The sequence below is a fragment of the Oncorhynchus clarkii genome, chromosome 6, assembly GCF_045791955.1.
Source record: "Oncorhynchus clarkii lewisi isolate Uvic-CL-2024 chromosome 6, UVic_Ocla_1.0, whole genome shotgun sequence".
In the NCBI taxonomy this organism is placed as follows: Eukaryota; Metazoa; Chordata; class Actinopteri; order Salmoniformes; family Salmonidae; genus Oncorhynchus; species Oncorhynchus clarkii.
In genome coordinates, this window is record NC_092152.1 from 62090263 (window position 1) to 62102747 (window position 12485).

At 40.6% G+C, this 12485-nt stretch overlaps 1 protein-coding gene across 12 annotated transcripts in view; it reads left to right on the forward strand.

Annotated features, from left to right (window-relative positions):
- LOC139411403 (tight junction protein 1a) overlaps positions 1-12485 on the forward strand; it is a 175493-nt gene that overhangs the window by 90839 nt on the left and 72169 nt on the right. For 2 of the 12 annotated variants that reach the window (XM_071157719.1, XM_071157720.1), the window contains exon 1: positions 9416-9843. The exons of the other annotated variants lie outside the window; for them this stretch is intronic. In XM_071157719.1, the coding sequence (XP_071013820.1) occupies positions 9820-9843 (24 nt within the window). In that variant the 5' untranslated portion in view covers positions 9416-9819. Of the gene's footprint in view, positions 1-9415; positions 9844-12485 lie in introns of those variants that run through there. 12 annotated transcript variants of the gene reach the window in all.

Consider the following 12485-nt stretch of genomic DNA (forward strand, 5'->3'; position numbering starts at 1 on the left):
CATGTCTCGCTCTATCCACCAGCGCCACGTTGCACCACAGACTGTCCAGGAGTTGGCGGATGCTTTAGTCCAGGTCTTGGAGGAGATCCCTCAGGAGACCATCCGCCACCTCATCAGGAGCATGCCCAGGCGTTGTAGGGAGGTTATACAGGCACGTGGAGGCCACACACACTACTGAGCCTCATTTTGACTTGTTTTAAGGACATTACATCAAAGTTGGATCAGCCTGTAGTGTGGTTTTCCACTCTAATTTTGAGTGTGACTCCAAATCCAGACCTCCATGGGTTGATAAATTTGATTTCCATTGATCATTTTTGTGTGATTTTGTTGTCAACACATTCAACTATGTAAAGAAAAAAGTATTTAATAAGAATATTTCATTCATTCAGATCTAGGATGTGTTATTTTAGTGTTCCCTTTATTTTTTTGAGCAGTGTATATAGCCCACCTCAGCCTCACCACTCCTCTCCCATCTTCCTCCTCTCCTCTTTCTCGTCATAGTATGTGGAATGCGGTTCTCCCCAGCCCCTGAACCTCTGTCTGTCTGTATTGGGGCTGGCTGCGGTAAAGAGCTCGTGTCACAATTGGTCTGTTTGAGTGCCTTAGAGACAAGCTCACAGTAATGTGCAGAGTGAGCACTTTTTTTCCCCCCAAGCTGCTGTGCTGGGGCAGGACCGTGCAACTAACTTCCAGATGTTTCTCCTCCAGTTTTAGATGTTTCACTACTCATGAGTGTTTGTGTTTTTGCCTGCAATCAGAATTTACTTTTTTGAAGCTGTGATTAAAAAAACAGAAACAGAGAGAGATCTGTTTGCCGTCTCAGGATACCAACAGTATTGTCCATGTGGTGATATTTTATCATTTAAGGCACTAAAACCACCTGTCTAGACACACTGGCTGAGATGGTTACTGTGCCATTCTATATTATTGAGCCCTCAGCGCTCTGTGAATTTGTCCATCAGAGCTCTGTGAATTTGACCCTCAGAGCTCTGTGAATTTGTCCATCAGAGCTCTGTGAATTTGTCCATCAGAGCTCTGTGAATTTGACCCTCAGAGCTCTGTGAATTTGACCCTCAGAGCTCTGTGAATTTGACCCTCAGAGCTCTGTGAATTTGACCCTCAGAGCTCTGTGAATTTGACCCTCAGAGCTCTGTGAATTTGACCCTCAGAGCTCTGTGAATTTGACCCTCAGAGCTCTGTGAATTTGACCCTCAGAGCTCTGTGAATTTGACCCTCAGAGCTCTGTGAATTTGACCCTCAGAGCTCTGTGAATTTGACCCTCAGAGCTCTGTGAATTTGACCCTCAGAGCTCTGTGAATTTGACCCTCAGAGCTCTGTGAATTCTTTGATTGCAGACACTGTAGCCTTGGAGTAGAATGATGTAAAGTGCTGCTTCCGTCCACTGTGTGAATTCAACATTTTGACTGATGACTCTCTGGAATAGAAACAGTTTCAGGTGTTTTGGTCGCTCATTGATCTGTTCCAGCCGTGACATACAGAAAGGGGCCACAGAGGAATGTCCTTGTTTATCCCACTGTATGCCCTCGTCCAATGCACCCACCCCCATCTCTCTCTCTCTCCCACTACTGAGGCCCACCCCTCTGCCGCTGCTGCTCCACCTGCTGAAGTACCTTACACGTGCTGCTCTACAGTATCGACCTCTGGGCTCTCTCTCGCTCTATAATGAAAAGGTTAGCCACTGAATCACTCCAGATAAAGGTGAGAGAGCAGGCCCTTGAATTACAATCAGAGCAGAACAGAATGAACTTTCCTGTCCAAGATAAAGGTTTTGTACTTCCTGGTCCCTGTATGTAGTAGGTAAAGCATTTAGTGTTTGTGTGAGCATGCATACTGTACATATGAGCGTGAAATCACAGTGGAACAGAGAATGGACAGATACACTTTCTGCAGAGCTGACAGGCAGTAAGAGTTATGGCCTGTGTTCTGAAACAACTGCAACTCAAGTTTCAGTGAAGACAGTTAGCAGTAGGTGTGAAAGTGACATTTGACACGTAATTGAATTCTAGCGAGGATTGAGGATTTACTTATGTTATGCAGGGTAAAATGTGGATTTCATGCTGCTGTGCGACAGTAATAATATTTTACGTGCGCTGTCTCTCAGGAATTAGTGGCCATGAGTGGAGATGAATGAGCTAAGCACTGGGGGACCACTGGACCTTGACCACATCATTATGTCAATATAGCGATGGCGTGCGTGCCTGCGAGTGTATGCATGCTTGTTAAGCTCCCTCCCTCAGGAAATACCAGAGGAACACCTCCTTGTGTCCCATCCTGTTTCCCCCAGCTCCATGGCAATGGCCGCCCTTCCAGGCTAAAACGTACACACATACACAAAAACAAATACACACACAACACGAAAACACACACACGTTAGTATAGGCAACACTTCTCACGAAAGGAGAGCACCTCTTTTGTTTTGTCTTTCATATCACTGCATTACAGGAGACAGCCATAGCAGCAGCCCAGACATTTGACCTGCTGTTTTTATGACACCAACTCTTTACCGTCACGTTGAACACATGAATCTGTTACAGTAAAGGTAACAGTACAGCCTCTCTCATCCTGGAGATCTGTGAGGGAGACTGGTAGGTTCCCTCCCCTCTGCCCATGTCAGTGATAATGTGAGGGGAATGTTATGCCAGTGGAGATGTAGTTCATGTCCATTTGCACTGTAACACCTCAGCCTACAGAATGGTGTTTGCTGATGCCCTAGACTCCCAGCAGCAGTCTGTCTGTGTTGTTTATAAAGGAACCACCCTCTCTCAGGACAGTGAACAACAAGCAGCATTTTCCCAGAAGAATCCTCCAAATTACCTTCCAGGAAGAGGCTCACCTTTTTTCTCCTTTATTTATGAAGGACCTGTCCTGCAGAGAGTATTTACACACCATGTTGTTGCTGGTAAAGAATAGGTGTTTCCTGCCTCTGCACTCAGTACCCCACACATAATTTCTGCTGATACTGCAATGCCAGGCAGCTTTGAATGGAGTCTCTGGAAGATAAGGAGCTACTACACAGATTTGCACATGACGTGTGCATGTGTGTATGTTTGATTGGGCTCCACACTGTTGTCATTAGTGTTGTCATCCACAACAGCAAGGTTTACAGGAAGTCAGTCATTGTCAGCAGACTGGAGCACACCGTGTGCTTTGTTAAACCTTAAGAACAATAAGAAACGGTCCTCAAATGTCAATAAACATGATTGTGTTTGGTATCGCCTAGAGTTGTCATTGTATAATGTACATTCAATGACTTTGATTTCAGCTAACTTTTTATCGTCCCTGTCTGGTTAAATGATTGACATCCGTGACTGGAAAGATAGTGGAGTGTTATCACAGTATAGAGAAAATGATTACGCCAAGTGCTTGGTATGAAACATTTCCGCACAGTATGTACCATCGCTTCACCATTTGGAGGAAAACACATGTGGAACTGCGCACATTGTGATGAGCATGTTATATTTACCGTAATAAGTATATAAAGATGCTGAAACATTTGGGATGTAGTAATGTCATTTTGAAATGTCTCAACAATGAGGCAAAGGTCACATTGTTTCTCGTGAAGTATTTACTGCCTCGTAAATTCAATAAAATGCACTCTGGGATCTTCAGAGCATTGTTTTCAATTTCACTCTCTCATTGTAACGCAAACAATGGGATCACGTCATCAACTCTAAATGGCATAGCTAACTTGGGTAGAAAACACATTTAGATACGCCACTCAGTTTCAAACTCATTAAAGTATTTTTTTTTCCTCTCTCCGGAATGTATAATTCATCTCACACAGAAATAGAATCTTTTGAGTATAACGATAAGACTCATTTGAAATTATGGTTACCTCCTCTTGCCACTCCCAGTTGTGTTGCTGAGGAGGCTATTAGTGAGTATGCTTGAGCCATAGCGGGTTAAAGTGCTTGTGCAGCTGAGTGGAGGGATGCCAGCCAAGCCCTGCTGCTGCCTCCAGCCTGTTGTTTGGCTAAATGTGCTCTGCTAACCATGTCAATTGAGAAAAGGAAAGGAGATTACGTTTTTTTAGATGAATGATCTGTATAACAATTTGTATTTCTGCTCCACAAGATGAAAGCGGTCTAATGGTTTGCTATCAGTAATTACTATGGTAATTCACTCGCAATGTATCCTCTCAGAATATTCTGTAAACTGTAAACTGCATTATTGGAATCTATTTGAGTTTAATCTTTACATTTTTTCAGTTTTTTTTTTTATCAAGTTAGTTGTCAGATGTTAATTGTATTGAAGTAAGAATCACATCACAGCAGTGATCCCCTTAAACAATATAACTTTTTAACTACAGAGTATTTGGGCAGCAATGAAGTTCACACCTCATAATACTTCATAACTTTTCCAAATGACAATTTATTCCAGTTTCTGGAAATGTTGTTGAAGGCTGGGCTTTTGCCACCATGTCTTTCATGTGATGAAAGCATGTAGCCTTGAAGAGTGATACTAAATGTGTTGTGTGAACCAGAAGAGACTGAATAATTGAGGCCATGACCATGGAATTGGACTACTAATAACAAATCGCATAGGGGTGACACACACACACTTACCATATTTTGTTAAGCTGTGTCTGTTAACGTTTACACCTGTATAAACCCCTGTCTTTATTTCCTAGTGTCCCAGCATTCCAGTCCCACTGATGAAATTGAGTGAGGCCAGAGAGAGTTGGCTGTTCCAACGCAGACTAAACACTTTCCCCATCCACAAAGCCCTCCACTGCATTCCTGCACAACACCATGCCATAAACAATGACTTGATGTTGTTGCTGCCAATATAATTGATTGATGGAATGCCCATGCAATTACTGTGTGAATTGGAGGAGAGACGTAACATGAACACATTGACAGGTTTAATGGAACAACAGTTCTAGAGGCACTTAAGGATGGAGGCATGAGTTATTAGTACAGTAGGAAAAAGCCTCTCTCCTTCTCTCAATCTTTCTCACACCTTATGAAAGCCTTTTCAGTTTACTCCGTTTTTCTGTTTAGTCCTTGACAATACGATGAAAATGAGAGCTGAAACCAAGATACGATGCTGTTCTACTGTTTGTCATATGAGACTAATCTTGCCAGAATGTTCCTCAATTTCTCAATGGGATTTGAGGCATTTGTTTTTACCGATCACAAATTAGAAAGGCCAGCTATTGTGACTCACAATGCAGTGTTATATGGAAAGATATTGAGGTTGCCGTTCAAGGTTGCCCAATCCAGTCTGTAGCTGGGGATAAAGACACATTTGGGACATTAACAGTGATACTTAACCCTATATCATCATTTACACTAGACCTCTGGTTTCGGATGGTGAAGCAACATAAACTGGAAAAGGAAATCCGAACGTTGAAATGGTTTAGGTTTGATCCAAAATGTAAACCAGGTATCTACAATATGATAGAAAAGGAATGTCTCATGGCCTGATAGCCTCTAGAAAAGAGTCAACTCTTTATATTAAAGCAAAATGGGGAAAGGAACTGAATATAGACATCTCAGATGAAGACTGGGACAATATATGCAGTACTCAACATACTAATACAAACTCAAGAACATGGAGAATTTGGGGGTGGAAAATTACCCTTTCTTTTTTTGCGCTCCTAGAATCAAAAGTCAAAAGCTAGATAGATGTACAACAGCCATGCTGGTGGCTGTGTGGCCATGCACATGCCAACCACACCCATGTTTTGGGGGAATGTCAGAAGATGTCATTGTTTCGTGACAATGTATGTTTGGTGTTAAAAGATGTCATAGGATATGAAGTCCCTAGAACTTGCCCTGTAATGTACCTAAGTAATGTTCCATGAGTGTGATGGGCAGGGACAAATACCTGATCAAAGTTAACCTTGCTGTAAGTAAAAAAGCCATTACCCGTAACTGGTATAAAGTAGAAGCCCCAAAATGTGAAGAATGGCAAAGTATAATCCAAGAAATCTTTAATATGGACAGCTTGACTAAAATCCAAGTATAAAAAATAAATCCTAGTTGTGGACAACACCTTTCTTTCAACTTGATTGAATAGCTTGTTTTGTCTTGAAGAGGACATTTCACATGGTAAACTCCAATAGAGCGGTAGGGTGGCCTAGTGGCAGGGTAACCTAGTGGTTAGTGTTGGGCTAGTAACCGAAAGGTTGCAAGTTCAAATCCCTGAGCTGACAAGGTACAAATCTGTCATTCTGCCCCTGAACAAGGCAGTTAAACCACTAGGCTGTCATTGAAAATAAGAATTTGTTCTTAACTGACTTGCCTAGTAAAATAAAAAGAGGTTTTCCAATGCATATAAAAGAATGTTAAATGTAGATTAAATGCAGATTAAACCAATAAATTGAAAAGGAGAAGTGCTGTAGGCACAAAGGAAATAGAAAATATTGATTTTTTTTTTCTCTCTCAAGCTTCAGTTTGGCTATTCTCTGTTGGAAAGTACAAGTGGGTCTTTGTCCTTCTGTGCCCTAATAGGCAACTGGGTCTTAATGTTCCCCGGTAGATATCGTCCAGTAACGATTACTAAAGGAACTCCTTGCTTTTGGTTTGACTCCACTCCTTCAGGCCCTGACCTTCAGAGGGTTCTCATTAACAGTGGAAACAGAACACAGTACCCCACTAGAGCTGTAACCGAGGCAAGAATTTCCTGAGTCAATAGAGCCCATGGAAGATAAGACAAACTACCAATCAGATCTTAATTCAGCCCAGATGAAGATGGACGGACAGTGAAACAGGACCCTGACTTCCTCCTCCCTATACTGACTCAACTAGCATGGTGTTATTAGAACAGGGGGATTACTTTCCCTCTCCTTTTCCCCCCACTTTTCTTACTTTGTGAGTTTGGGAAAAGATATACTCCTACATAATCATGAATTACATTATGGCTTCATTCTAGACCGTGTGTGGTAATACTTTGACTTTTTGTGTCTCCCAAGTAATAATCAACTATTCTCCCCTTTTCACAATAATATATAGTATAAACCCCAAGTTTGATTATACTGTCCTCATTATCTTCCGTATTTGAGAAAAGAATACACATTTGTGAAGTTGCATATCTGAGTGGTTTGGCATGTAGGCTACTTTTTATTGAAGGACTTCAAGGGCAAAAATGTGGAAAGAAAACAACTGTGGACTTATCAAAGACGGCTGTTGTTGGCAGGAACTGGCCTCTAGATCTTGACCTCTCCCTCAGACTGGTTGTTCTAACAAGCAGAGAGGTGTTATAGCTCGGCCTGTGTTTATTGTTCTCCCTTTCACTCTCATCCCCCTTTTCTAAAGCTGAGAAAGAAGGACTATACCTCACCTACAACAATGGCTTTTTTAAAGCTGAGAAAGTACTATGCCTACAACAATGGTGTTGAGGGTCTATTATCTTGTAATATCCAGTTAGGACACACAGTGCAGTTCAGGGTGTGTGCTTCATGTTATTTCACTGCACGTTAGTTTTCTGCTCAGGGGATGCTGAGCATAACTCTGTGAAGTGTTCTCCTCACTAATGTGTGCCTGTTTTGTGTCTGTGTGTTTCGGCCTGTTCTGTGGCAGAGTGTTTTCCATGTGCCTGCTCTTCCATGCGAAGGCAGCACCTGAGCTCCAGAGCTGTTGTGTGCTGCTTCTCTGGGTACTGCGGGGGGAGCCATGCAGGACAAAGCTTCCTTTGATCACGTTTTAGTGTCACAAATGCCCTTCTCTCTTCTCCATCAGGAGATACTGCAGGTCTGTATTTGTCTCTAAAGCAGGCAGCAGTACTCTTCTCTCTGTTTCTTTGGGTTACAGTGTTTGGGGTAGATCAATTAAAATGTTCTAGCTCCATCTTGTTTACTTTTAGAACAGCAAATTAGCCTGGTTACTTGAGAGAGATAGAATGCTGAACATTCTGATATCTTCCCTGGTGGATGCGGGACGAAGTTACCGTAACAGGAGGACAGAGCGGCTGGCATCTATACTAGTATGTGGTCATTCATTCATATTGCAGATATAACAAATATGCTTTTTAAAAATACTGATACAAATGTAGATTTCATTGTTCTTTCGGTATTTTACTTTTGAGTCCAACCTCGTATTAGATTAGATTGTTAGATACTGACAAATACAGAATTATATAGTAATTTAAGAGTGCACTATTTAGTTGTAGGCCGAATGTTATATTTAAGCAATAAGGCACGAGGAGGTGTGGTATATGGATAATATACCATGGCTGAGAGCTGTTCTTAAGCACGATGCATCAAGCCCTGTCTGTCAAACTGCCTTAGGTTTTTGCTTTGTGGGATTTGGTCTGGTGGCAAATTAACCCAAGACCATCCACACCTACAGGGCACCTCTGGCTTGCGCCAGCTGTAAGAATAGTCAGGAGCTGTGTGTGAACGTGATTTCCTGGTTTATCAAAATGGCTGCGTGGGATGGAAATAGAGGAGCTCTGTGTGCTCAGAGCAAAGTAGTTACTTAGATGAACATGTAGTCATCATTGTTCTTTTTTCATTATGTCACAGGCTGAAGCTACTTCTGATTTCTTTACAAGTAATGTATAAACTGATTTATTTTACATTGAGAGATATAGCCCTACAGTGTGTTGTTTACTTTGAAACAATGCAAGCTGAGTTCTGAGGTTCAGTGCATCCTGTGGGTGGGGGTCCAGAAAGCCATAGGAAGTATTCTGAATGACAGCTATGGCCTGCTTGGTTTCCTGTGTGGTTGGTTATCAACCACACAAAAATCCAACTTAAAGTCATTGACTAGATTTTCAGTTGAAAGTTGACCTGAAATATGTTTCTTTGGTTTACAACTTTTACTTATGAAACTGTAGACTGTCTGTGTCCCAGGCTTGACTGCAATGCCACCAACTAGTGTGGTTGCAAAGTCCCATAATAATATAAAATTGTGTTTTCATACATATTACAATATATTTTTACAAGAATAATTCTAAGTTTTATGTCTCAAGAATCATATAAATCAATGTATTTTCACTTTATCGTTGTCAGCGTCAGCTGGATATGTTAGGTGACCCAGGTGTTTTAGGAGTTCACAAGTACTGTGCTTCAATATAGTAAATAGACACTGCAGGCCTGTAAGTCACCAAGTAAACGTGAACATGCAGCAGCATCACATCAGCGAAATCCCCTCTCCTCTCTTCACAATTGCCCATGGTCCGCATAGTTCATTATCAAGAAAAATAGTGATATCCGTTTTTTTGTTGTTGCATTAAGAATAATTTATACGGGTAAATTAATATATAAATATAACGTATACGTTTGACCTGAATGTCCGACATGCATGCATAATCATAATATTTTTGTTTAGAGTAAGTATATTTAGTTAAACGGCAATGCCCTGGTTTCCATCCAGTACCATCACCCCTACAGAGGTGCAATGGACTCTTCCAGTCAGACATGTCATGATCGTTGGTTGGAGAGGCGAGAATCGAGCAGGGAGAGGCATACAAAGCCTGCCATTGCAGTTTTACTGCTTTGGATTTGCGGACGAAGTGATATCTACATTTCTTCAAACGTTTCAACCAACGTTCATTAAGAGAAATTACAAAAGGGCAACGTATTTGAGTTGGACTATTTTAAACGGAGTAATTTCAGATGAATAGGCATATAGGGTGAAGTTACATTGAAGGCAAACTACTGAAGATAATGAACTTTGGACTTTTCACACACAAATTTGGGTCATGTTTCACGACGTCCTGAAAAAATAAAATATTATTGCCCGGCGTGGCGGCAGCTGGGCGAAATTCAGAAGAAGGAATTTTGCGCTTTGGTTGAAGTGATAATACTAACACTAACTTGCTACTTTGGGAGCGGAGCAAGCAAGTAAAATGTCTGCCAAAACAGCTTCTAAGGTAGGATACCCGATGGAACTACAGAAAAAAAGTTACGAAGTATATTCTATTTTGCGCCTAATGCATAATCATCTCATCAAGTGAAACTGGGAAATACTATCAACATCAGATTGTTCGTCTAGTTTGTGTCTCTGTCAATGTTGTCAGTGGTTGATGAGCTCGACATGATCGAACGTTACCTCAACTGTATTTATGTTAGGTGAATGTCATTCATGCGACCAGGGAGGTATTGATCATGAAACATTCAGGATTTTATAATGTTTTGAAAAGTAGCAAAACAGAACGGGTTCACTAAACAGATGACTCACTAAACTGACAACTTTAGCATATTATTGTCAGGGGTGCCACAATAAAACACCTGTTGGATCATCTACATTTGGGGGCCACATACCATTTATTCAATGCTGATGGTTAGTTAAATTTTTGAGTGTGTCTTGACAGTGAAAACAGTTACTGTGGCAAACTTGATTTGAATGGACGATATCATAATGCCATGCAACACTGTAATGGTTGGTTTACCGACAATCAAAGCCGGGGTAAAATAATGTCCAGTGTTAATCAATTATATCATAGTCTTGGTACAATGACACGATTGTTCATTAGAACCAATAGTGAACTACAACCCGTAGTTTTATCTCTGCGTCATTTACCGGGCAATCATGTTTGTTTACTGGGCCAATGCAGATTTTCGAGTGAACGGGTTCAAGTTAGACATGTCTCAATTGTACATGCTATTGCTCCACACACACTGCGTAGGGTCAAAAGATGGGCTATGACCCAGTCTAGTCAGTCAAGGCCGTGTGGATTAAAATACGTCATGTATCTGTACTAGTGTTGTTCTAGTGGTTTGGCTTGTTTCAGCCCTGTTCGACCAGGTGAAAGCTGGCAGCAACACATTTTGGGAGTGGTTGTAAATAGGTTAATCCACAAATTACAACGCATACCAATGTTTTCAAGTGTGCCAATTGTGTTCTCTGTCACACAGAGTTGTCTGACAACCTAGGAATGTGTACTGTAGTTTCACACAAATGAAATTCAGGTTTGGTCAGTTTTTTTCAATTCAGGTGTAACCATCTCAGGGGATGTAATGCAGGTTTGTCCTATGTGGTGTATCTCACTACATCATACTATGGATATTTAAAGTGGGTTGTCCATTGAACGTGCAAGTGACAATTGAAGTCCAACGTTCTGTTTGCTGGATGGTGTTTGGTCTGTCAAGAAGGCTATCATCTGTTTTGACAGAATGTGTTGCTACCAGCATGTGTTCACTGATAAATAAGCCTTCTGGTTCATTTGGCTGTCACTCTCTGGCCCACTTGTTCAATCTGAATTAGAGGTTGACTGATTTAATTAGGGCCGATTTCAAGTTTTCATAACAATAGGTAATCTGCATTTTTGGATTCCGATTATGGTCGATTACATTTCAGTCCATGAGGAGACTGCGAGTGCAGCAAGGAGCCAAGGTAAGTTGCTAGCTAGCATTAACTTATCTTAAATAAAAATAAATCTTAACATAATCACTAGTTAACTACACATGGTTGATGATATCACTAGTTTAAGTAGCTTGTCCTGAATTGCATATAATCAATGTGGTGCCTGTTAATTTATCATCGAATCACAGCCTACTTCGCCAAACGGGTGATGATTTTGCATTAGCGAAAAAGCACTGTCGTTGCACCAATGTGTACCTAACCATAAACATCAATGCCTTTCTTAAAATCAATACACAAGTATATATTTTTTAACATGCATATTTAGTTAAAATAAATTAATGTTAGCAGGCAATATTAACTAGGGAAATTGGGTCACTTCTCTTGCCTTCAGTGTAAGCAGAGTCAGGATATATGCAGCAGTTTGGGCCGCCTGGCTCATTGCAATTGTGTGAAGACCATTTCTTCCTAACAAAGATGAATTAATTTGCCAGAATTTTACATAATTATGACATAATATTGAAGGTTGTGCAATGTAACAGCAATATTTACACTTATGGATGCCACCCGTTAGATAAAATACAGTTCCGTATTTCACTGAAAGAATAAATGTTTGGTTTTCGAAATTATCGTTTCTGGATTTTACCATATTAATGACCTAAGGCTTGTATTTCTGTTTGTTTATTATAATTAAGTATATGATTTGATAGAGCAGCCTGACTGAGCGGTTGTAGGCAGCAGCAGGCTCTTAAGCATTCATTCAAACAGCACTTTCCTGCATTTGCCAGCTGCTCTTCGCAATGCTTGAAGCACAGTGCTGTTTATGACTTCAAGCCAAGATTAGGCTGGCAATACTATAGTGCCTTTAAAGAACATCCAATTGTCAAAGGTATATGAAATACAAATGGTATAGAGAGCAATAGTCCTAATAATTCCTATAATAGCTACAATCTAAAACGTATTAACTGGGAATATTGAAGACTCATGTTAAAAGGAACCACCAGCTTTCATATGTTCTCATGTTCTGAGCAAGGAATTTAAACGTTGGCTTTTTTTAAGTGTCACATATTGCACTTTCTTTTCCAGCACTGTGTTTTTGCATTATTTAACCCAAATTGAACATGTTTCATTATTTATTTGAGACTAAATGGATTTTATTTATGTATTATATTAAGTTAAAATAAGTGTTTGTTCAGTATTGTTGTTATTTTA